The sequence below is a fragment of the Benincasa hispida genome, chromosome 2 (genome assembly GCF_027475165.1).
Source record: "Benincasa hispida cultivar pf3 chromosome 2, pf3_genome.v1.1, whole genome shotgun sequence".
NCBI classification, from domain to species: Eukaryota; Viridiplantae; Streptophyta; class Magnoliopsida; order Cucurbitales; family Cucurbitaceae; genus Benincasa; species Benincasa hispida.
In genome coordinates, this window is record NC_143479.1 from 1355770 (window position 1) to 1379837 (window position 24068).

The 24068-nt window shown below is 31.8% G+C and overlaps 3 protein-coding genes across 5 annotated transcripts; 1 reads left to right on the forward strand and 2 right to left on the reverse strand.

Moving 5' to 3' along the window:
• Nucleotides 1-6396: 6396 nt before the first annotated feature.
• MIS12 (minichromosome instability 12 (mis12)-like protein) lies at nucleotides 6397-9580 on the reverse strand. Its single transcript, XM_039024017.2, has 7 exons — nucleotides 9267-9580; nucleotides 9117-9174; nucleotides 8854-8973; nucleotides 7670-7759; nucleotides 7456-7594; nucleotides 6794-6922; nucleotides 6397-6691 (listed from the first exon to the last, which is right to left on the reverse strand). Exons 1-7 carry the CDS (start codon nucleotides 9476-9478, stop codon nucleotides 6630-6632), a joined length of 810 nt encoding a protein of 269 aa, XP_038879945.1. The 5' UTR covers nucleotides 9479-9580; the 3' UTR covers nucleotides 6397-6629.
• Nucleotides 9581-15720: 6140 nt separating this feature from the next.
• Nucleotides 15721-19073, forward strand: LOC120071458 (2-aminoethanethiol dioxygenase, putative (DUF1637)). Of its 3 annotated transcripts, none has more exons than XM_039023753.2 (5): nucleotides 15721-16033; nucleotides 16968-17119; nucleotides 17518-17680; nucleotides 18426-18626; nucleotides 18701-19073. In XM_039023753.2, the coding sequence occupies exons 1-5, from the start codon at nucleotides 15826-15828 to the stop codon at nucleotides 18826-18828; spliced, it is 852 nt and encodes a 283-aa protein (XP_038879681.1). In that variant the 5' UTR covers nucleotides 15721-15825; the 3' UTR covers nucleotides 18829-19073. The 3 variants fall into 3 exon arrangements, with proteins under 3 accessions (XP_038879681.1, XP_038879684.1, XP_038879683.1); XM_039023756.2 differs by having other exon boundaries at nucleotides 15755-16033; nucleotides 16891-17119; XM_039023755.2 differs by having other exon boundaries at nucleotides 15872-16033; nucleotides 16888-17119.
• A 216-nt stretch (nucleotides 19074-19289) lies between these two features.
• On the reverse strand, nucleotides 19290-22907 carry ENO1 (enolase 1). The gene is made up of 7 exons (XM_039023752.2): nucleotides 22267-22907; nucleotides 20953-21260; nucleotides 20598-20752; nucleotides 20185-20502; nucleotides 19836-19982; nucleotides 19690-19740; nucleotides 19290-19583 (listed from the first exon to the last, which is right to left on the reverse strand). Exons 1-7 carry the CDS (start codon nucleotides 22692-22694, stop codon nucleotides 19518-19520), a joined length of 1473 nt encoding a protein of 490 aa, XP_038879680.1. The 5' UTR covers nucleotides 22695-22907; the 3' UTR covers nucleotides 19290-19517.
• Between the last annotated feature and the right edge of the window lie 1161 nt (nucleotides 22908-24068).

Consider the following 24068-nt stretch of genomic DNA (forward strand, 5'->3'; position numbering starts at 1 on the left):
CTTAAAAGATATTGACATGACAATAATAGTACCTTTACGATTGTGGTACGAGAGATTTTTCTTAAATACATTTTAGTTTTCAAATTTTGCGAAACAAGAGTATTTGATCCTCGTATTTTTTAGTCTCGAGTTATTCTTACTAAATCCTCGGAAACTATACACCTTCCAAACTTCTCAGTATTAATAATGATTAGAGATGAAATGAAATACTTGGGGATGCCACTCATTCAAGCAGCTCCTATGATATGCTGCTTTAGGATTTGGTGGCTTGCCTTGCTGCTTATTCTTCAATGGACCTGAACTTGTCTCAGCCTCTTTTACAATTTCATGAAACTCCATTGGCCCACCACATGGAACTCTAGTGATTCTCAGTGGGTGTAATCCACTTATCCTTTTCTTGTCATTAATCTCTGAGGCCACTCTGTCTGGAATTGTGAATGATATCCCAAACTTGATTTGAGGCAGAGTTCTTCTTATACAAAAGACCTTCATTCCTTGCTTTGAGTCCTTTTCAAGCTTCTCTGTGAGGCCAAGTTTTTGCCTTATTGACTGGTTCTTTACTGTAAACCGCTTCGTTATCGTTCGAGCTCGGTCCGTCTTCGTCTTTCTGTGTTCGCTTCTTGTTTTGGCCATGGTTGGTGGTGAAGATTTGGACTCTGCAAAAATGGAAATCTTCAAGCTGTATTATAAGGGGAAAGTGGGGTGTCTTTGTATTCTCAAAGAAAATGAGAATGAATTGAAATCCCATTATAAAGCTTATTGGAGAAGCCTAAGCAGCGTGTGAAATAAGCATCTTTTGTAGGCTCAAACTTAATAGTCATTATTCCCACGTTGAGTTGTTTTTGGAAAAAGGCTTCATTTACTTTAAATTATATTATTCATAATATCGATAATTTCTGTTATAAAAGATATTTTAGAAAACAAAGTCGGTTAGCTCTTAGCCGTTTGTTTTAATTGTCATTGTAATTATTTTTATTGGCGATCTGCAAAACCATCGACTTTGAAACCGGGGGAAATTTCCTTTTTCATACCCCCATTTATTTATAGGCAAGCTGCGTTGCTCTATCAGTATTTATGGAGATAAATTTATGGTATAAATAAAGAGATTATAGTATTCTCTAATACAATTTTTTTCCCATCTTACAGAAAATAGAAAAACAATTTTAGTTGAAAGGAAAGAAAAAGAAGCAGTTTGGTTGGAGAATTTTCTGCATGGAAATTGACACATGTATTCAATTTCCATATTTGTTTCACAATTTTCAACTCTTTACTTAGGAATAAGCTATCCCCAGATATTCTCATTTCCTTCCAAAACGGTGAGTTTTCTATTTTCCACTCTCTATCTATTTTTCATTTTTACATATAATTTCACTTTGAATATAGTTAATTAATTAATATTAATTTAACAAAAATAATATAAATATTTATTTTAATAAATCAATAATGATCTATTAAAATATTTACTTAACTTATTTTTATAATAAAATTTTATTAAATGAATGGTATTGTTTTTTTTTATTATTAATTTACTAGCCAACATATCTTAAATATATTTAATTAGTAAACTACGGTTAGTTAAATTTAGTTTGTATTAAACTTCATTTTTTCAATAATAATAATTTATTACTTTATTGTTTTTTTAAACAATCAAGTAATTATTTATTGATATTAATTTTAATTTGATTGTTCATTATGAATATATAATCATCACTAATTATTTATATGAAGTTAATTATTTATTTTACTCCATTCATTATTAACATATCATTTACAAAATACTTTTTAGTATTCTTTGTTAATTTATCATATTTTTATCTCATTTTCTTCACTTTTTATATAATATATTGTCCATTAAAATATATTTTATTATATTATTTAATTAAAATTAAAATTACTAATGTCGAACTTAATTGATAATAAAAATGATTAAGTATTAGATTATAATTAATATGGCATTAAATACATTAGTTGGTTAATTTTAATTATAAATTACTCAATCTTCAAATACTTATAATTAAAATTATTATTGATTCATAATTAACTTTTTATTCATATATTAAACATTGTTTATTATTTAAATTATTCATTTATTACAAATATAATAAGATTGTCATGCTTAATTTCATAAATTAAACGCAAACACAATTTTTGTTCATAAAATTTTGATAGCATTCCCATGCACAATCAAACACAATCATCTTTGATTTCCAGACATCATATTCTCAGACATCTTCTTTTCAGGCATCATTTATTCTCAGACATCTATAAAACCTTAAACCAAATGACTTCTTAGAGGCTATTGGATAAGAAGAAAGAACGAGCTTGATGAAGAAAAATTTTGAGGTAGAATAGACAGAAAATTTTGAAAATCTTCCTCTTCTGAGTCTTGGACAATGATAGTGTCTAAGAGGTGAAAGAGAAAAGATTGGAGAATGCATCAAAAGAAACATGTTGAGAATCTCACATTAAAAAATTAATGGACTTAACATGCTTTGGAAGGTTGATGAGCCACTCCTCTCATTGTCTATTGGTTTTTGGATGGAATCTCATATTATATTATATTTTATTAGAGTCCATAAAGCCAAACAGGTATTCGATCCAATAAAAATAAATTGTGATTCACATTGGAAAACTTTCTCAAACGAGGAAGGACATAATTTTTCTAAAGGCTTCCTCACTTTTTTTTTGCATAAACGATAATTTTGTTTTGGCCATATCTTTATTGATACAACTCCGTTTTAGTTAAATAACTACTTGATTTTATACGTTTTTCGTGTTCTTTCCAACCATACTTTTAAATGGCTTCACAAAGTTTAAGCTACAATCATTTTTGGTATGAGATGTTTGGTAATATAAGAAACCCAAAAAGTAAGGGAGTAGGTGAGAAGCATGTCTTGAAAAAAAAAGAGAGTATATAACTGTAGTCATTTACAACGGAGGGTAAAATGAGTATTTCCCATCTTCAAAAGATTTTTTTTAAAAAAAAAAAAAAAACGTTTTAAAAAAAGAGGTAAATTACATAGAAGTTTTTGAATTTTGAGTCAGTTTGGACAGTTTTCCTCTCCACCACCGGCGACTCCTTTCCGCGCCGCCTTCATCCCCTTCCCATTCCGTGCACCGCCTCCTTCCGGTGCTCATTTCTAACCACTCCCATTCTTTCCCACTGTTTATCACCACCCATTTCACCGGAAATATGACACAGATAGTCCAAAATAAGAGGCCCGAGCGAAATTGTAGTTCACAGTTTATCACCTCCTTCCAGTGCTCACTCGAGTCTCACGGCCCAGCTGGTTACCGTCCGTTGCCGGCATTGTAGTTCCATCACTGCCCAGTGGCAATCGCTTCCCTGTTGTTGGTGAGTGATTTCTTTGACTTTTTCGTGGGAATCAAAGATGACAACGAGACCAATGCATGAGAACAAGAAGAGAAAGCAACACCAATGAGCGAGATAAAAAAAGAGAGCAAAATAGAGAAAACGAATTGAAATGAAAGAGAGCAATGTGAATTGAAGAACCAGATGGAGTGACAAGAATGAGTCCAAAATGAGAGGAAAGAGTTAGAATATAATAGTAAATGTGATAATTTCGTAATTCTAAATAATCTAAAAACAATCTAATTACGTTTGTAATTATGATCTATTACGATTAATCTATCAATAAAACTTCATTATAATTACACCAATTTTGATTATGGATTGATGCCTTACTTCAATATAATAAAACTTAATGTTTTATTTAATAACTAAAAAAACAAGTTCATTGATAAGATTGCTTATGAGTGCAAGATTGGGGGTATGCAATGTTTTGAATGTTCAACACCATGCCTTTTTCACCGGTGACATTATCATGGCATGTGATCATAGAACTGGTCAAGATATCAAATTATTAATTATATTTTATTTAATAATTTTGATATAATAATTTTATTATTTTTTAATTTTATCCTTTTTATGTTACATCAAGTAAGATTATTTTTGTCTTTTTACTATCAACTATGATGTGTCATTAGAGTTTTTATTATGAAGCTATTAAAGTCTTGCCTTGTTGTTTTGATCCATTAAGTTTTAGGATGAATTAATTTTGGCCTTTGTGTTTCTTTCAAGTTTAGCTAAGAGAGCTCTTGAATTTTGCAATTCATGTGTTGAGTTGCATGCCAAGAACATTCAAATAGGATTGATTATTCTATCTTGGAGAGTCTTTGAATCTTGGGCCAATGAACTTGTTCTTTGTCTCAAGATATTTGATCTTAAGGGAATCCGGGTCTAACCCTAACAAGTTGATTTGGAATTTTTAGTGATTGGGAATTAGGGGTTCTCATATAAACTAAAAGGGTTTCTAATTTCAATTCACTAGAGTTTTCGTATCAATATACATGCATACTCAAACTTATTAGCTGCTTGTCACAGTGTCAACCAAGTCTATTTCAGATTTATATAGCCAAATCAAATCATTGAAGACTCATGTGTGCTTCAACTTTCATAATACTTATATTTTGTCATATCACTTAGACTTGTTTAATGTTGTAGCTGGCACCATATATAGAGTCCTCTGTTAATCGAATGAGGTGAAAGATGTGGATGCTTCCACATTTATCGGGAGAGAAGGATTGATAAGGAAATAAGTGGCAATGAAAATAAGTGGCAATGAAAATAAGTGACAATGACAAGAGTTATAGTATTAAATATTTACTTCTAAGATTCAAACCTACGGTGGAGTTACAATCTTTCAAGTTTCAAGGCCATCTAAAAGACACAATAAATATGAAATTCTAAATTTATCCACATTTTTTTATAAATTACGTACCAGTTTAATTTCATGTATTTACATTTATGAAAGTAGTTGAAGAGATGTTTGATGAATTTAGACAATATCAATGAAAGGTTGTGTCTTTTTGTAATGTCCTTTCATTTAGTATAAGTAGTCCTGTATTTTTCACAAAAGAAGATTTGAAAATGTAAAATCTTAGGTTTTAAACCTTGAAAGCATTTAGGCTTTGTTTCCTGTGTGTTGATCTTTTGATAGAATGCATAAATATTTGGAGCATTCAAGGGTTGATTAATCTTACTTGTAGGGTGCTTTGAAGATTAAAGGTTGATGAAAGTTTCAAAACTTTATCCGATCCTTGATTTATTAGATCATCTAAAAGTAATATGTTATCTAGCCTATCTTAGGAGTTGAGACTAAACTGATTTCAGAGTCTTTTGAGGTTGAATTCTTTGAATTTTGTTGTTCAACATGGTTCTTAGATCCGACGCTCAAGAGGTTGTTTGTCTTGTTGTCGATTTTTCTAGCCATCAAGCCCCAGTCACGAATGCGCTTTGGTATCGAAATAATGTAGAACCTTTCTCGGAGAAAGCTTTACAATAGTTGAAAGGAAATAATCTGATTTTTTTCATATAGGCCGAAATGATCACATAATAATAGCAATAATCTAAACTCCCTTGAAATACCCCACATCATGAGTTGTTTTGGAAAGAGACTTCATTTACTTTAAATTAATTATATTATTCATAAAATTAATAATATAGTAAGGTAAAACAATAATAATAAAAATAAAAAATTCAAGTCGTATTGAATTTCATTGGATTTTTGTCTGAAAAACAGAGATTCTTGAAAATAGTTAACTGAACTAATTTATCTTAAAAGTGCTATGCCATGATCTATATACAGTTTTGGGAAAATTTTCTAGTACTAGTATAAAAAATTTCCTATATTATCAGAATATTAGATTCATTGTTTGCTACAAAATTTGAATTTAAAAATTATATGGAGTCTAGAAGTAAATGAATAATAAGTTAATATAACTGTTAATAGATATTTCAAATTATGAGTGGAAGTGGTAGGTACTACCACAGTACTAACAAACTTTTACTGAATTTACTGTAAAACAAGCAATATCACAACAAGTAAAAGTAGTGTCCTTAAAAGTTGAAACCTCCTTACCATTAGAAGAAAAATCATACCATCAAAATCAGCTACATTTGCATTGGCCTCCTTTCAAGGATGCTTTGTCTAGGAGAAGATGTTTTTTTCTCTTCAGATTGTGTTCCGCCGCTCCTCATGTAGGGCTTTTGTTACGTTTGGTTGTGGTGACTTTGTTGTTTGTTTATGTCTGCCTAAAAAAATCAATTGCATTTAGTGCCAACATCGCAAAACAAACATTCTAAAACCCCAAAACTTAAAAAACACTTATGAGAGGGTTTTCCATTTATTTAAAAAATTGCAATATTATTCTTCACATTTCAGAAACGTTTCAAAAGGTGCAATGACGATCTAAAACGGGTTGCACTTTAAATTTCCGGTCCCAAGTCACTACCACACAATTCTAAGTCTAAATTTCCATTTGAGATTTGATAGGATTTCCACATCAAGAGTAGTAATAAAACAAAAGAGAAGCTTCTGAAACGAACCATAATAATTTATAGGATTGAGCCAACACCTACTCATGGCCCATCTGCAAACTCTTAAGGAGAGAGCTAAGGATAGTCATCAATCCAAACGAAATATTATACAAATTTGGTTTAGAATATCTCCCAACAGCTAAATCAAGTTTAAACATTGAAGAACTCGTAGTGACAAGTTTCACAGCAAGCACCATATACAGTAAGGTTGATGTCATAATGAAATACTTCAAAGGGTCTTCAAATCATCTAAAAAAATTTTAATGTCATCCAGCTTAGCATTAGATAAACCTGCAGAACAGAAACAAGCGTCAACCAGCATGTGAGATGATATTCAGCTTCAAGAAAGCTAAAACCAGCTTGATTGATAATGAAGTAGCTTCATAATCATACCATTATGATAGTGAGAGATGTCCCCGTTTGTATGAACCTTCTCTACTTTAGTCAGCTTGGATTCCTCCATCCTCCTTTTCTTCAGCTTTCCTATTTTCGCTCGCAGCTCCGATGCAGTTCCCATCATTTCTGCGAGAAATTGATACATGTTAGAAGTCTGCTTCCTAAAATAATGAACAGCTTTTACCTACCTACTGTTAAAGTTTTCAGTACAACGAAATTTAATGCTAAGGAATAAATTTTGTCCAAGTGGCCTTCAAAATGAAAATAGCAAGAGAAATTGCCTTATTCACGGACTGAATTTCCTCTCTGATGGATGAACGACAGAAAATGGGAAACAAAAAGAGAAATTCACTAACCCTATTCCTAGAGGTAATATAAAATTTGCCCAAATGAAATGATTTTGCAGGTGTTGACTAAAATATCATTTGAAACTATTAGAATTTAGAGTTTGTGTCACCATGAGATATCCAGGCCAGCACAATCCATTGAAGGAGAAGGTCAGTGTTTACAGAAACTTTAATCTACCAGGCTGACTACGACGATAATCAGGTTCATACATGATTTTGAGTATGCCTTCATGAGTATACCAGTAAAGTAATTCGCATGTAAAACCAGGAGTGCAGAAAGGAAAAAATTGATTTTAAGTACAACTTAATTACCCTGGAACATTTCATTCACAGAATTTTGCTCATATAATTGTAATGCTTCGTTGAAATGATTGATTTGGGAGTTACTGGTAGCAGTTTGCCTTTCCAAAGCTTGTAGCTCTTGGTTCAATACAATATTCTCTTTTCTGACCTGAAGAATATATTTCCTCATAAAATATGATGTACATAAACACAAGACGTAATAAACAAACGACACACTCAATACCTCAGAGAGCTTATTCCTCAAAAAATCTAGCTCTGTATCCAGACCCACGTCATAGTCATGACTTATTGAAGTGACACCAGGTGAATCATCCTAAGACAACTTAAAGAAAATATTTAGGTCTGAATCAGAAATATGTTTATTGCGTTAGAGAGAAGAAAAAGTAGTAAGTAAGATAATACATAGACTAAATTAACCATAACTCAAATTTCTAAAACAAGATATGGGAACCATTGATAATTTAGCAACATGACAATAAGATATCGCAGATTCCATTAAGATGCCAGTGAGACAGACAGAAATTCCCAACCCCAAGTATCTATATTGGTGCAAAATGAAAGGAGTGGAACTGAACCTCACATAGGTTAGACTTCAAAAATAATTTAAAAAGAAAAGCCACGATGCACCATGACAGAGATTTTCTAAGAAATGCTGCAGACATTTGCTTACATTCCTTCAGAGCAAAAGAATCTTTTACAATCACGGCGATATTTCTAGTGACAGTGGAACCACATTGACTTGCAAACAAGAAAAGGAATCAATGAGGTAAAACATATGGAAACTCGAAACTGCATCTAAAACAATGAACATATCTCGTAAAAAAACTTGAAACTTGATGATGCACATTTCTCCAATATCTCAAAATTTGTTCACCCTCGAACCAAAAGTTGAGGAAGCTCTCTAGCCAGTACACAAGGGGGAAACTCGCAGAACCAACAAGCAGCCATTTTACATGCTCAATTATTAATCACTAGTGAAAAGATTTGGGCATAAAGGGCGAGTAATTCAGTTACAAAAACAACACTAATAGAGCAACTTTACATAGCAAAGCACAGACAAGGTTGTGATTATTTGTTGATATGTTGATATATCTATGAATAGGAAGATTTGACATTGATATTAAGGACTTATAGACATCTCCGGTATCTTTTATAAACACATAAAAACATAAGAAGATGTTATCTATGAATCTCAATAAGAGCTATAACTTATTTGAAAGCCAAAACAACTTAATTATTAATTTAAATATTTTTTTTTAATAAATTTATTGATTTACACAAATATCTATCGATAGTGATATTCAATTGATAGACTATAACTTGAAATTTCGATATTGATACCAACTTCAATATTTTAGTCCTTGGGCATCGGAGCCTCATCACAGACAGAGTAGAAGAAAAACCTACATTTGATGGTAAAGAGAAACCTTCAGGTACTGAGAAACAGTGATTGAGACAGTACTTCTCCCACATGGCCAACCGCTTATCCAGACCCAATTGAACCAACGCTCGGACTCGCGATATTCCCTACAGGAACGAGGCAATTAAACAATTTTGTTCAAAGAAAACCGAAACAATTCAAAGAAGTGCTCAAGAGTACAAACTCAAAAAGCCGGAAATTAACGGCTGATAAGAAAATGTCAAGTAATAAAATGCAAATTAAACCTTACCAGGGTAAGATCCTGGGATCGATCCGAGCCCTCGGTCTTCAAGGTCGCTGATGCTTGTCTGAAGGGAAAAAGAATGGATAAGAATCAATAAAATCAACCGAACAAAATTGAAAACCTAAGTTGAAGAGACGGAAACAGAGAGAGCAATACGATTGATAGAAACCGAAAGCGTCATCAACTAAATCGTCTACAATATTGAGAGCTTCATTAATGAAGAGCTGTGGATTCAGATTCAGTGAATCGAATACCGCTTCGCCTTTACTTCCTTCCATCAGAATTACTCTATCGCTTCCTGAAAAAGCTTCTTTTCCAATGAAGAAGACGACGAGAAATTCAAAATGGAAGCTCCAAAGCTTTCGCATAAATGGAGAAATTTTGCCGCCAAAATGGTAGTGGCGAATGATGGGGACACGGAGCCGGCTTACACAGTGGCGCTAATGCTAATAGTCTGCAACCCAAGAAATGTGATTTTAATTTTTTTTTAAATATGTTTTTAAGGTTAAATTACCAATTTAATCCATAATTTAAAAAAAAAAAAAATTAGAATTCAGTCCCTGAAATTTTATAAATAATTCCTATAGTTTAATAAAATCTTCATAAATAGCTTCTAAGTTTGATGGTAAGAATTATTTTGAAAGAATTTATCAAGTTTTAAAGATTAAATTCTAATTATGAAAAGTCAAGTTTAAAAAATTAAAAAAAATGGTTTTAATTTTTTTTTTTTAATTATTATTATGTGTTAAGGTAGGAGTTCAAGTGATTTTTAAGAAAGGTGAAAATCATAAACTATTTCAAGAAAAAAAATCATAATTAAAAAATAAAGAGGAAGCAAACATTAATGTTAAAAAACAGAAAATTAAAAAAAATAATTTGTTAACAAACAGTTAATTTCTGCACTTTTTTTTTTTTTTTTTTTTTTTCTATCGTGGTCATTTTTATAATATCTCTTTTAGGATATGTTTGGATTGACTTAAAAATTCGAACACTTTTGATAAAAATCGATTAAAATAAATATTTTGAGTGGTTGCCAAACACTCTAATTTCTTTTAAAACAACTTGTTTTTTAAATTAAACATTTGAAAATGTATTCTAAACGCATCTTTAGTTTTTAAACTTTAAAACAAGAACCAATTTAGTGTGTATTTTGTTTAACTTTTCAAGTGTTTAATTTTGAAGATAATTATTTTAGAAAAATTGAAGTGTTTGACAACTATTTAAAATACAATTTTTTTTAAAAAAAAATTATCAAAAGAGTTTAAATAAAAACAATTTTTTTAAAAAAATACTTTTTTCTCTAATCAATTCAAACAAGCTCTTAATCATATTAATTACATTTTCACATAAAATTTGCTTACTACACGATTTAATAAAGGTAGTTTGAACATATATTAATGTTAACATGTTAAAAACATATACTTTAAGTTTTGTTATTAATTTGTTGAAATTAAAATAAAATGTTAGGATCAAAGTGGTTGCTTTTAAAGGTGCAAGGGCTAAAATAGACATTGAAAACGTTCATGGACCAAAATGAATATTTTGAAAGTTTAGGACCAAAATAGATTGTTACTGGGAATTAAAATATAATTAAACGCTATTCCTACTTCTCATCCAATCAATGGATTTTCATCCTCAACTATTAATTTTATCCAACTAGATAAGTGTTGTAATCTTTTTTTCTCTTTCAACTTCTATATTACTTTTCTTCTCTACAAGAATTAAGCCATTTTCACCAAAAAGCATCGGTGTGGATAAAAAATTCATCGGAAGAACTTATGTCATCGCAAACCGACCATCGGGAGAAACCATGGGCATAAATCCATTGAGAAAAGAACTACTGATGCTAAATGGCTCAACGTCAATGTAAGGAGTTTTTCCAACATCAAACCCAATTATCTTGGACCTATGCTGATGTCATACTTTTGGCGTCGTCATAGGGATCCTACACCGACACTGATATGATACATCAACCGTTCATATAGGTCGACGGTCAGAGCATGGCATCAACGTAGCAATATTTGTCTGACAGGAGTTGTTTTATGTTGATCTCATACTTCTCGCGTCTACATAGTCATCATATGTTGACGCCTATTGATATTGTCGACAATTATTTTATATTGACATGAGAAGTATGGCATCGACATAGATTGTATAGACCGATAAACAGTACAATTCGACATCACATAAGCCTATTTTTGCAATAAAAAGTTGCATTAAATTCCTATTTTTTATTTCATAGAATTTTATTAGATCAAATTGATTTGTACCTAATAACAAACAAAATACCTCAAATAAAGTCCAAGTTCATTCAATATTGTCATATATGTCTTATACATGTTTTATACAACACCTAATTTATGGAAATAAAGTTACATAACACCTGGGAAAAGTTTGACATAAAAATAAAGTTACAAAAATATTCAGAAAATTAAAGTTTCTTGTCGATGAAGTCGATCTTGAAAAACAAAAAAACAAAAAGAAAAGCTAAATCTACAACTTTAATAACAAAAGACGTATAAAAAACACAATCGATCAACTATTATTGAGTTTCACATAAAGAATAATTTGACATATATGTATATCAATACAAAAATATCTAAACTTACGAACTCTCTCACTCTCCAATTGAAATAGAACAACTTACACTAAAAATTTAAATATAATTGACACACACAAAATGTATAAAACATCTCTCCACAATTTAAACAACATATCTAAATTTTCAAGTTATCTCACTCCATATTTAAGACGAAAAACATCTCAATGGACATTTCATTCCACGTTTAAGACAAAGATACAACATCTAAACTTATAAACTTTCAAACAACATTTCATCCAACATTTAAGACAAAAAATCTCACCCCACATTTAAGACAAAGATGCACCATCTAAACTTATAAACTTTCAAAATTTCGATTACTTTTGCTGATGATATCTCTAGGCATCAACATAAATCACTTATGTCGATGGATGCATTACTGTCGGTTATCGGTAGAGGGGTGCTAAATTGGTCGTTTATGACCCTTTTCCTGGACGGTTCCTTATATACTGGTTGCTTAGGCCACCTGTCTCGACGACATATATATAAGCATTGGGAGAGGCTCACAATGCGATAGGGCTTTTACTTGTCAACAATTCCTCTTTTTTCTGACGATATTGTTGGTGTTGTCATATTTAACGTTAGGAGAGATCTCTTTTCTTATAGTGTCATTTAAGAGCAAAATAATGCAGAAATATATCAAAATATATGAGAAAATAAACTTTAAACAAGTTTTAAGTTTATTCTTTTCAAGGAGGAAGATTAATAATATACAACATCTACCCTTCAAAAACTAATTGAAGTAACATTGAGCTTACTTCCTTGCTGAAATCCCGAAGTCTAAAAGTACTTTTTTTTTCTTTTTTTTTTTTTTTTAATTTTAATTTTATCTAGTTAGGAGATGCATTTTTTTGACAAATTTATTTATTAAATTTTAAATTGCGATTTAATTTTTTTATTATAAAATTGATTCAACTTTTATTAAGTTTAATTAGTAAATATTTAACCTGAAAATGATTTAAAAATAGTGTAAAAAATTATATATTTCTTGTTTCAAGTTAGTATTTTTAATGTTGTTGAAATTTTTTAAGAATTTTTAAAGTAAACTAAATTTTTTGAATGAATACTTATAATTGAATTTAAAATTTAATAGTTAATATGGAATTTAAAAGTATAAAGAGAGAATAATATATAAAAATATATGAATTAAAAAAATTAAAATATGATGTGAACAAAATTTGTGAAATAATATTGACATAAAAGTGACAAAATAACATATCTTAATTTTTAATGAATGGAGTAATCCTTTATAAATTTTCAAAGGGATTTAGGAGGGGAAAACAAATAAAAGTCAAATTTTTATATAATTTTTTAAATGAACCTTCTTGTTTGAAGGGAAAAAAATTTGTTGATTATTTATTTATTTATTTTTACAAAAGTTACTTTTTATTAGGGGTGTACATTGATTCGATTGGGTTGAGTGTGTTTTTTAGACCAACATGAAAATTTGAGTTGGTTGGGTTAGCAACCCAAAAGACCCAAATAAGATCTCCAACCCAATCCTTAAAATTTGGGTTGGGTTGGGTTGGATTGGATAGTTGGGTTATAACTTACATTTTTCCTTATTAATTAAAAATATTTAAACTCATCCACTAATCAAATGTTAAAAATCAAATATCTATGGTATTTATTACAAATTTTAAACAAATACAAATATCATAACAATTTTTAAAAAAAACATAAAAAATTCATAAATTCATTAAATCAATATATTCAAACTTTAAACCAAGAGAAATATATATATATAATTTGGATTGGTTGGGCCAAATCGAGAACCAACCCAATCCAAGAACTAAACTAACTCAACCCAACAACTTGGATTGAGTAGTCCGGATTGTTCAGGTTGTCAGATTTTTGAATCCATGGTCTTTTATCCTTTAATTTCTAATTCACAAAATTGTAAAAAAAAAAGTAAAAAGAATAATTAAAATAGGAGAAAATATACCTTGTATTAGGGAATAATCATAAAATTATTTTATTTGTTAACTAAAAAAGGAAAAAAGAGTCGAGTAACATACCTTGCATCACGCCATAAATTTATTATGGCAACAATAAATAGGAAAAAATTTATATTATAGAATTAATTCGAAAAAAGAAAGAAAGATCAAATTAATATTAGTAATCTCTCTCTAAATATTTTCTAACCCCTCCCTCCATATCTCAATTTTTCTATAAATTTTCGTGTTCATACCTCTATCTTCTATATTTTTTCTTTTTTTATTCCACATCTCGAATATCATTGATTTCTAAGAGAATAATTAAAAAAATATTATTTTATAAAGTAGATTTCCATTCTCAATTTCAGAAGATTAAGTTTGTTTAATACGTTGTTAAGGGAACGACTTAAAAACAAAAAATCAAAGGAACACTAAAAGGAAATAAAAAAAGTATTCTATTTTATTAATGTAAGGAAAGTGGAAAAATGATCCATTAACATACTCTTGTATTAGTTGATTGTACACCATATATTTACTCTGACAATAACAAATAGAAGGAAATTTATAGGAATATACAACAAGATTTTGAAAAAGAAAATGATAATATTAAATTAATTGAATAATTTCTCCCTACATATTTTCTAACTCTTCTCTTCATATCTCCATCTTTTCCTAATTATCTTGTTCATATCTCTCTGCCCTACTTTCTCAAATTTTTTCTTCATCTTGATTCTCACTTTATTACTATGATTGGAAGAGAATATATATATAAATACTAAAAAACTCTAATTGGCATATATAATTATAATAATAAAGGCTTTCCATGAAATTGAAGTCATCAAACATAAGAAACAAGGGAGAGAGAACTTACAACAAATATAGAGAAAAGCATATGAAAGATTCCCAAGAACTCACTATCTAGATTGCAATGTGTTCTCATGTATTACCATCGATTCCTCAAATCTCTCAATCCTCACCTCTTTACCGATCAAAACATCAAAAAGGGAGAATGGATATAGTAGACAATCTCAATTCCAACATCCATATTTTGAATACCATCCATAATTGAAGCCTCCTTGCCATAGAGTTGCAAAGAGAATAAATTTGAGAACTAACCATTATAAACATATGTGGTGTTACACTAAAAATATCAAAATTCCTAAAAGAAAACAAATACAAAAATTGGTGATTACCTTGATTATTAGAAGAGATATAGCCCCCTTTGTAGATTTGCATAAAAGTGTGTTTGGTTGAAAATGATTTGATTCGTGATTGATCTTTTTATAAAGAGGTAGTTTTTTCTCCAAAGGTTTGAGACATAAGGTTTCAAAAATTTTAGGTTAAAAATGAACGTAAAATTAAAATAAGAAAAATATCTTATTATATTGTTAGGATTTTGTCATGAGGTGTGAAAGGTATAAGTGAAGGTAAAATAGATATTAATAAAAAAGGTAGGGGCAAAGAGAAAAGTGAAAAATTCTATCCAGCCTTTTAATATAGTAAAGATAATCTTCTCTTGGATTTTAAAGTATTTTGAGGTATTCATCTCCCACACTTTAAAACGTTTTTATTTTTATATTTGAAATTTGTAAAAAAAAAATTCTCAACTTTGAAATGATTCAAAAAAATATATTTTATAATAAAATATATTATAAAAATTGACATAATAAAAAATATGACAAACTTAAGTGTGACACATAAAATTATTTACAACAACGAAGAATACTACGATCATCATTACTTTTTTCCTAAAAAAAGATATCATTACTATTTATTTCATCTAAAAATATCATAAAATACAAATTACACACATCAACTACTACAATAATTTACATAAACAATGTTATAAATGATGTCACGTATGTTTTTCAATTTTTATATCACATCCATTTTTCTTTTTATCTAAATAAAAAGAGAACTCTACTAGGCTTTTTTTTTTCTTTTTTTTTTTGGACAAAAGTTATAGTGAAAAATGAAATATTGAAAGTCTAGGGCATAATTAAAAATTAAATTAAAACTATTTAAAATATAAATTATTATATTTTTTACAAAATAATATTTGCTTCAGGTTAATTACATCATCGCGCGTAAAAGCAGACGGCTGCGATATGTGCCGGTATTCATAATCACATTCTAAAATCCGAATTTTGCATTTTATCTTTTTGTTGATTTGAAAATGTTCTCAAAAACCCAAAAAGCGACGGATAAGATCAGGCTATTGTTGCAAAACACGGTCGATTGCTCAGTGTTTCTTCGGTTCTTGAGCATGAGCCACAAGAAGAGCTCCAAAATTCAGGCTATCTACGACCTTTGTAAGAAGACCTTAACTCCCGCCAACTCTCCACTTTCTTCTCAAACTATCCAGAATCTATGTTCCCTTATGGGTAATTTCTCTGCCTTTCTTTGAAATTTATACTGCATTATATTCTATCTTTGATCTTCAAACAACCCTTTTGTTTCTTCTCGTGATTCTTGCTTAATTTCTCATCTGGGGTTCAAAATTCAAGTAATTCATTCTGGGTTTGCTTATTTTTGGTGGTTAAATTGAGATTTGAATCATTTAACAGTTAACTGAATTGCTCTGTCATTTGGGAATTTCTGAAACCCATGTGCTTTAATTGCTTCTGGCTTGGATATATTGTTTAATTTGGCTGTGAGGTTGTTATATTATCTTTAATTATTTCGATATAAATTTACAAGCCGTGAAGTGTACATAGACATCTCTTGTTTTCCACATGAGCAATGGCATTTAGTGGCATTAATTTGGGATTTATAGACATAACTTTCTTCATACAAGTTACTTTACTCATTCCCTTAACTTTGATTTGTGGAATAGAAATTGCATGTTTCTCATCAAAGTTCAAATGGTCTTGAATTTCCAGTCATGAGCAATTTCAGTTGTTCTTCAATCTTCAGTTAAAAGGCCAATAATAGTTTAGAATTTGGATAAGGTATGTGTAAAGTATATCTGCAATGATAGGTATTTAATTTTTTGGAGTGAAAATATGGTCACGTATTGATGTTGCCTCTAGTTACTATATCTGCAATTCCTGGTACAATTGCAAACAATGATTATTGGAGATTTCAATCAATGTACGAGAGTATATGCTTCTATTTGCTTATCCCCGACTCCGAGGAATGATTTATTACACGACAATCGATTATTATGATGTTCTTTTGTGTGTTTTCTTTTGCTGTTCTAAAGAATATTATTCCAGAAACTAAAGTCTTCTTCAAGCAGGACATACTACATTATGTGCTGCATTAGACTCCACTCTTTTGACACATCCCAGTTGTATGCCTATGCTCTATTCACAGACACAGTTGGCCCGGGCGATGTTGGGCTTAAAGAAGAGAATGTTGATGACGACCGAGGGCATGGGCTTTTTGGACTGAGCCAATTGAATAGGATAGCTCGATGGGCTCAACCAATAACATATGTTGACATATTTGAATGTGAAAGTTTTACGGTCAGTCCCATGCATCCCTTTTCTCAAACGGTTGCATTCATTCATTGTTCAGTAATAAGAAATTTGGATTCAGAGAATTTTTTATTTTAATTTCTAGGGAAAAATTTTGGAGCGCAGGATTTTGGTTATACAATATTCATTGTTGAGTTTTATTTAGGGAGAAAAACCTGAGGCATGGGTAATATTCTGTTCTTAGTTCTTACACCTGAGAAATGATTACATTTTGAATTTTAACACTCTATGAGCTAGTTGTCCATCTGCTTATTTGGAGAAGTTAGTGTCAAAATTACCAGCAACTGTATCTTTGATTGACTCTAGGCATGGGTTTCTGTTAGTTGTTTTTGAAGCCCTTGCTGTGATAAGAATGCTTATGAATGTACTGAAATGTCACGATGCAGATATGTATCTTCTGCTTTCCAACTTCTTCCGTCATCCCGCTTCATGACCATCCTGGGATGACTGTGTTCAGCAAAGTTCTCTATGGTTCTCTTCATGTAAAAGCCTATGACTGGGTTGAACCTCCCTTCATTCAGGAAAGCAAGGGCTCTACTTATTTTCCAGGTTTGATTTCCATTTCCAACTTGTTTTCAGGATCGTCATAAACAATCAATGAATAGTAATGTATCATTTTAATTTTGGCTTGATGGTTGTCTACAATTCTTACTTCCATAGTTTCTAGATTACATGTACTGGTCTTGGTTTTCGCTTTCAGAATAAAATGAACTTTTGCTAGATTGGAATATCACTGCATAACATTATGAACACTCTTGAGCATCTATAATTTTCAACTGTGACCATGAGTCCAATATCAGAAAAAACAATGGTAGATTATTGTGCAGTTGACTGAATCTATGCTTAGACGATCGTTTGAAATATTCAAGATACCATTGATATACCTTGGCCTTTGGGCATTTTCTTCTAACTGCAACTCACTATTTCCCATTCTTTGTTTTTGGCTGAAACGACTGCCGCAACAATTTTTCACTCTGTCACAGATGAGCAGGTTATGCATGCTGGCTTGCATTTCCCTTGCTTGGTGGTATTAAACAAAAATGGGATACCAGTTTTTAGCTCATATTTTCCTTTTTCTTTAGAAAAACACACACACATATATAAATGACTGATGTTGTTGGCAACGTGATATTCCATATTCTACTCAAACTCGATATCAAGAGTTTCATGTACATTGTTAGGCACCGAGAGAATGCATCCTTTTGCTACATTTTGAATTCCAATTATTGGATTACTTGTGATGAACGCACCCAAACCCAAAAACAAAAAAACTAAAAGAGATCTTTTTTTCCAGCAAGGTTGGCTAAGTTAGCAGTTGATAAAGTTCTAACCGCATCAAGTGCAACATCAGTTTTGTACCCAAAAACTGGAGGTAATCTGCATTGTTTCACTGCAGTTTCACCTTGTGCCGTGCTTGATGTTCTTTCGCCTCCTTATAACGAAGATAAAGGAAGAAGATGTACATACTACCATGATTATCCATACTCAACTATTTGTAAGTAAACTTTTCTTCTTTATGCTTTTTATTTAAATCAACAAATCTCACTCACAGTGGCTTGCAAAAATCAGCTATAGAATCCAAACCCAATCTTAACGATGAAGAAGTAGAAGATTATGCTTGGCTTGCAAAAATCGAGACCCCTGATGATCTATATATGCGACCTGGGATGTATGCTGGTCCCGGAATTGAAATTTAGGCATCGACTGATCTGTGGAATTATTGAGCTTCTTCCAAGGTCTACCAGGAAAGCTGCTTCTACCCATCGTTTTACTAGATTTACTCTTTTAAAGGAATTTGTTTCTTACAGTGTCTTTTATGCTGATTATACTCCTATATACTCTTAGGCACAGTATTGATGTAATGTAGAAGCTTCACTCAGTTGTATGTTTTACCTTGGAAACTGATAAATATAGGTGCAAGCAGTTATTCATCGTGTGAAAATGATTCCTGCTTTTACATTTTCTTTTGGAAGTAGATACCTACTTTTACTTGATTACTGTCAGTTGTTCCGATTTGAACTGTCTTGAGTGAATGGTTAAGTTTTAGCAGTATTTTTTATCTGCTCAATGTTTGATGACATACTTTAGATGAACTAATCAAACTTCTGATATTTGGGCCGTATGGAATAAGCTTTGAAACTAAGAGAACCCCAGGTAGTTTGGGAAACAAAGCACTGTATTATTTTGAAACGAATAGTTCAAAACAAAAAATTTAAATACTCTCATGGTAACACTCAAAATCAACTTTGTACTATGTCAGATTCCAACACCTTGGACCGAAAAGTTCAGCATATTATTTCTGCAGAAATCCTCCACATTTTCTTCTATCAAGCCACTCTTCCGCCTAAAATTGATACATTAACAGTCCCCTTGAACTTTTTATCTCCTAAGGTGATCTGAAAGATGCACCGGCATATCGAATACTGCCAATTTCTTCTTCAATGCGAAGAAGCTGCATCCAAGAAAAGGAATATATATAGATATATTGAGTAAAACTAGAGCCGTTGTAGCAATACAAAGACAATAATTTTGGAAGTTCTGATTTGATCAAATCTTACCTGATTATATTTGGCTAACCGTTCACTTCGGCATGGAGCTCCAGTCTTGATCTGTAGAATAGTAACACAGTATTCAGTTGTGAATGTTATATCAACAACATACATGCGTAGTAGACTTATAGACAAGAGCTGAAGATGAATGAAACCTGTCCACTAGCTAAGCCAACAGAAAGATCAGCAATAAAGTTATCTTCAGTTTCACCACTTCGGTGGCTGACCATCACTCCCCAGCCAGCAGCCTTGGAATCAAGAGCAGCTTGAATTGATTCAGTCACTGATCCAATCTGGTTAACCTGCAGGAGAAATTTCTAGCATATGAGCAAATTGCAGCATCAAAACCAAATGTTTCTAACTGTTATATGGACACAGATGAACCTAAATCAATGGAGAACCAAAGATTCAGGAAACAAGTGAAGTTTTTAAGGACGAATCTAAATCCTGCAATTAGTTTGAAACATAGAGAGAAAGGAAAGAACGAAGTAAGAGGCTGCTTACCTTCAGAAGTAAAGCATTACAAGCTTTTTTCTGAATGCCTTTGGCAATTCTCTTTGGATTTGTTACCAGCAAGTCATCTCCCACAAGTTGGATATCAACAGAAGACTGTAGAGAAGCCCAGGAGCTCCAATCATCTTGATCAAAGGGGTCCTCGATGGAAACAATGGGAAAATCTTTGACAAACTGTTTATAGAGTTCGCCAAGGCCATGAGCTGAGTGAACATGAGCTCCATCATTTGGCTGTTTCTTGAAGTTCAAATCATATTTTCCCTCTTTAGTGAAAAACTCTGAAGCTGCAACATCCATTCCTATTTTGATCTGTTTCAAAGTAATTTTTTCTTTTTGTCTTAGTTGGACATGTAAGAAAACTGCTACACCATTCCAAAACAAAAAGGGAAATTAGAATCCTGTACCTTTCCTGTATAGCCAGCCTTTTCAATGGCATCAATAAGCAACACCAGTCCTTCTTTGTTATCTTGAACATTTGGAGCGAATCCACCCTCATCTCCAACATTGCAGGCATCTTGTCCATATTTTGCTTTAATAATTCCCTTTAGTGTGTGATAAACTGTTCATAAGAAAATACTCATAAATGACTGGTTTAGTAATGACAAGTAACTGTAGGTGCCTGATAATGGTTTAGTAAAGACATATATAAATCATGTATATATGTCAGAAACAAGCATGTTTATGAGGTGCAAAATGAATCATAAACTAACACCATAGCAATGGAAAGAAAATTTCAGCACTTGAGAGGCAGCTGCTGACCTTCACTTCCCATGCGAAGTGCCTCTGCGAAAGATATAGCACCTACAGGTAAGATCATAAATTCTTGCATTGCTAGATTATTTCCAGCATGGCTACCCCCATTTATAACATTAAAAGCAGGAACTGGCATAACAAGTTCCTTAGTGCCTGATAATTCTTGGATGTGCCTATACAATGGTAGTCCCTTAGCGCCAGCACCAGCTCTGCAGACGCTCAAAGAAACTCCTAGTATAGCATTTGCCCCAAGTTTCGACTTGTTTGGAGTTCCATCAATTTCCAGCATGATTGCATCAACTTCTTCTTGATTCCTACAGAAGTTAACAAACATGGGTTAGGAAGCAGAAGTATTGAATAGTGAAACAACTCCCACAAGTCACCATTTTGTTTTTTCTGATTATTATCTTTCTTCTTTGATCAATAACTGGAAACTTTTCTTGTAACACACATCCTAAGGTGTCTGGGAGGTTAACTACTTATTTCATTCATTAATCAATGAATTTTGATTCTCTTCTCAAACAAATTTTACAAAGACATGCCGATGACATACCCTTTCTTAAGTGGGACTTCTTTCTACGCGGGCTTGTTATATTGAATGCTTTTATCATCCCTTCTCAGTGAACGCATATATATAAAGAAAATACACACACAAAGACAAACCAATGAAAAAGCTTGGATTTTACATCTTCAGTAATAATTTGAATAAAAAGATCCTACCAACTTTCCCAGTCAGATATTAGTAAGTTCAACAGAAGACCATATAGTTTGTTTGAGAATCCAAAAGTACGAAAATTTCCACCATCTTCTCCGTTCCATTCACGTCCTTGTCTCGCAACAATGAGGGTGAAAACTCAGTGTGAACTAAGCCACCTTTTACACAAGCCTCACAGTCAGGATGAAAAGGTCAAGGCAAGTAATTGAAGGGTCTGTTTGAAATGATTTTCCGGATATTTGAAAAAGTAAATTTAAGTGGAAAAGAAGTGTATCTAAGCAGGCCCCAATTTTCGAAAACAAGTCTCCTTCTGCAACTTATAGTCTAGACTCATGGGCATATATTATAGAAGGTCTACTTAATCGTAAAATAAGATTTGCAGCCAACTATCAAACGAATTAAAAGAACAAAAAGCTCGTTTGACCAGAAAAGTAGTTCTAGTTTTGGAAACACAAAACAATAAAACACTCAGAGAGGACAATCATGTCCATATTATATCATAAAGTAGAAGAAACAATTTAATCACATGGACGCAATGTCAATTAGCACGATAACGTTGAAATTGATATCTATTAAAGCAAATTAAAAGAAAGAATTGAATCGACCTGACATCGACGCCAACAAGCTTAGGAGCCAAGATATCATTGATGTTCTTAACAGCAGTAAGCACACCTTTACCTCCATAAACGGTTTTATCTCCATCTCTAAGCTCCAACGCCTCATAGATCCCAGTGGAGGCCCCGCTGGGGACAGCGGATCGGTAGAGATCGTCAGTAATCAAATCAACCTCGACCGTGGGATTGCCTCTACTGTCGATGATCTGCCGGGCCTTGACAGACTTCAACTTGAATTCCTTCGATGCCTTAGTCGAAACAGAAGGCGCCACAGCGACAGAACAGCGAATAGCATGGGAACGAAGGGGTTTGGAGGAGGAAGAAGAAGAGGGTATTGAGGAAATGAAAGATTGAGGTGAGGAAGGAAGAAGGGATTTCTCGAGGAGATTCATGGTGGGTGGGGAAGGAAGAGAAGCCATGGAAGTCTTGATGCAGAGAAATGGAAATGGGGAGTGATTATATATATATATATATATATATAGAAGAAGAAGAAGAAGAAAGTGGGAAAGTCCGCCAAAAAAGGGCGTTCAAAGCAGAGTAGCAGCCAGCAGGAAGAGCAGCGTGGTTGTTGGGAATTGGCGACGAGAATACTGAAAGCGACGCTCACTGGACAATGGACATTTGGACACTCCGGTTAGGTGGGGCTAATTTAATTGAAATTTTTGTAGGCATGACCTAAATTTGATTTTTTTTGATTTTACTAATATCAAATCACTGGAATTTTGAAAATAATGAAAAATAGTTTTTTTTTTTTTTTTTTTTTTTTTTTTTTTTTCTTTCTTTCTTTCTATGTTACATAGTAATGATTAGAGATGTTTATGGGTAGGATGGACGACGAGGAAGGCTTCCCCACCCCTATGTCATTCTCCGTCCCCATGCAATCCTTCACAAGAATTGGGGTGGGGAATTTTTCGGGATCAGATTCCTTATTGGAAAAAAATTTTCTTTTGATATTCTTTCTAATTTATTCATTTTCAACTACTTTTAAATCTATTCTCAATTTTAATCAAATTTTATATATTAAATGAATTATTTCTTTTTTTATCCAAAAGAAACACTATGAAATTTCTTACTAAAAACAATAGTATTTTATGTGAAAATATAATTAAAATATTTAATTTCATAATTTCTAAAATTAAAACTTTATTATTACAAGCATAGTTTTACAACGATTTTCTTTAAAAAATCAAAGCTTTGTGTGTATACACATGTGTGTATAATAAGTAATTAATTAATTGATTGATTAAGCTGATCATAGTGGAGATGGGATTGGGGGCAAGAACTATGTTTTGTTTAGCCATCAGGGAGAAAAGTTTCCCCGCGCCCTCCTCTCATTCCTCGTCTAATTGGAGATTACCGTTCAGGACTTGTCGGTTAAATGGACATCTTTAATAGTGACCAATGTTAAATTGTTGATTCGCAGTCGTAGGTATCATCCATCGAGAATTGATGAGACCTCAAGAGTGATTTCACATTTGAGAAAAGTCATAAGGTTACGGAATTTTAATAATGAGTGAGAATTTGTATTTTTATAGAAGTTTTGATGTACCTTAAAATCGCGTTTGGGGTCTCAACAATTTGTAATGGGTGTGATGCCAGAATCGTAAATGGGCTCTAAGGGATTTAAGGTTGATTAGTGCTTTTTGATGTAATAAAAAATTTAGTTTTTATTGTATTCCAGAATCTGGGCCATTTGATATTAGTACAATCAAATTTGGGTCCTCTATATATATAAAAAAGGAAAACTTACAAAATAACTACTCTAATAATTATATTAAAAAAAATCTTTTGTA

Excerpts from the sequence above, each read along its gene's own strand:
- LOC120071458 (XM_039023753.2), top strand. The coding sequence starts at position 15,826 with ATGTTCTCAAAAACCCAAAAAGCGACGGATAAGATCAGGCTATTGTTG. Across the intron at positions 16,034-16,967 it reads GAATCTATGTTCCCTTATGG|ACACAGTTGGCCCGGGCGAT; the intron begins GTAATTTCTCTG and ends CTCTATTCACAG. Across the intron at positions 17,681-18,425 it reads GGGCTCTACTTATTTTCCAG|CAAGGTTGGCTAAGTTAGCA; the intron begins GTTTGATTTCCA and ends CTTTTTTTCCAG.
- ENO1 (XM_039023752.2), bottom strand. The coding sequence starts at position 22,694 with ATGGCTTCTCTTCCTTCCCCACCCACCATGAATCTCCTCGAGAAATCC. Across the intron at positions 20,753-20,952 it reads ACTTCGCATGGGAAGTGAAG|TTTATCACACACTAAAGGGA; the intron begins GTCAGCAGCTGC and ends TCTTATGAACAG. Across the intron at positions 19,741-19,835 it reads TTGGCTTAGCTAGTGGACAG|ATCAAGACTGGAGCTCCATG; the intron begins GTTTCATTCATC and ends ACTATTCTACAG.
- MIS12 (XM_039024017.2), bottom strand. The coding sequence starts at position 9,478 with ATGCGAAAGCTTTGGAGCTTCCATTTTGAATTTCTCGTCGTCTTCTTC. Across the intron at positions 7,595-7,669 it reads TGAGGAATAAGCTCTCTGAG|GTCAGAAAAGAGAATATTGT; the intron begins GTATTGAGTGTG and ends TATATTCTTCAG. Across the intron at positions 6,692-6,793 it reads CATCTCTCACTATCATAATG|GTTTATCTAATGCTAAGCTG; the intron begins GTATGATTATGA and ends TCTGTTCTGCAG.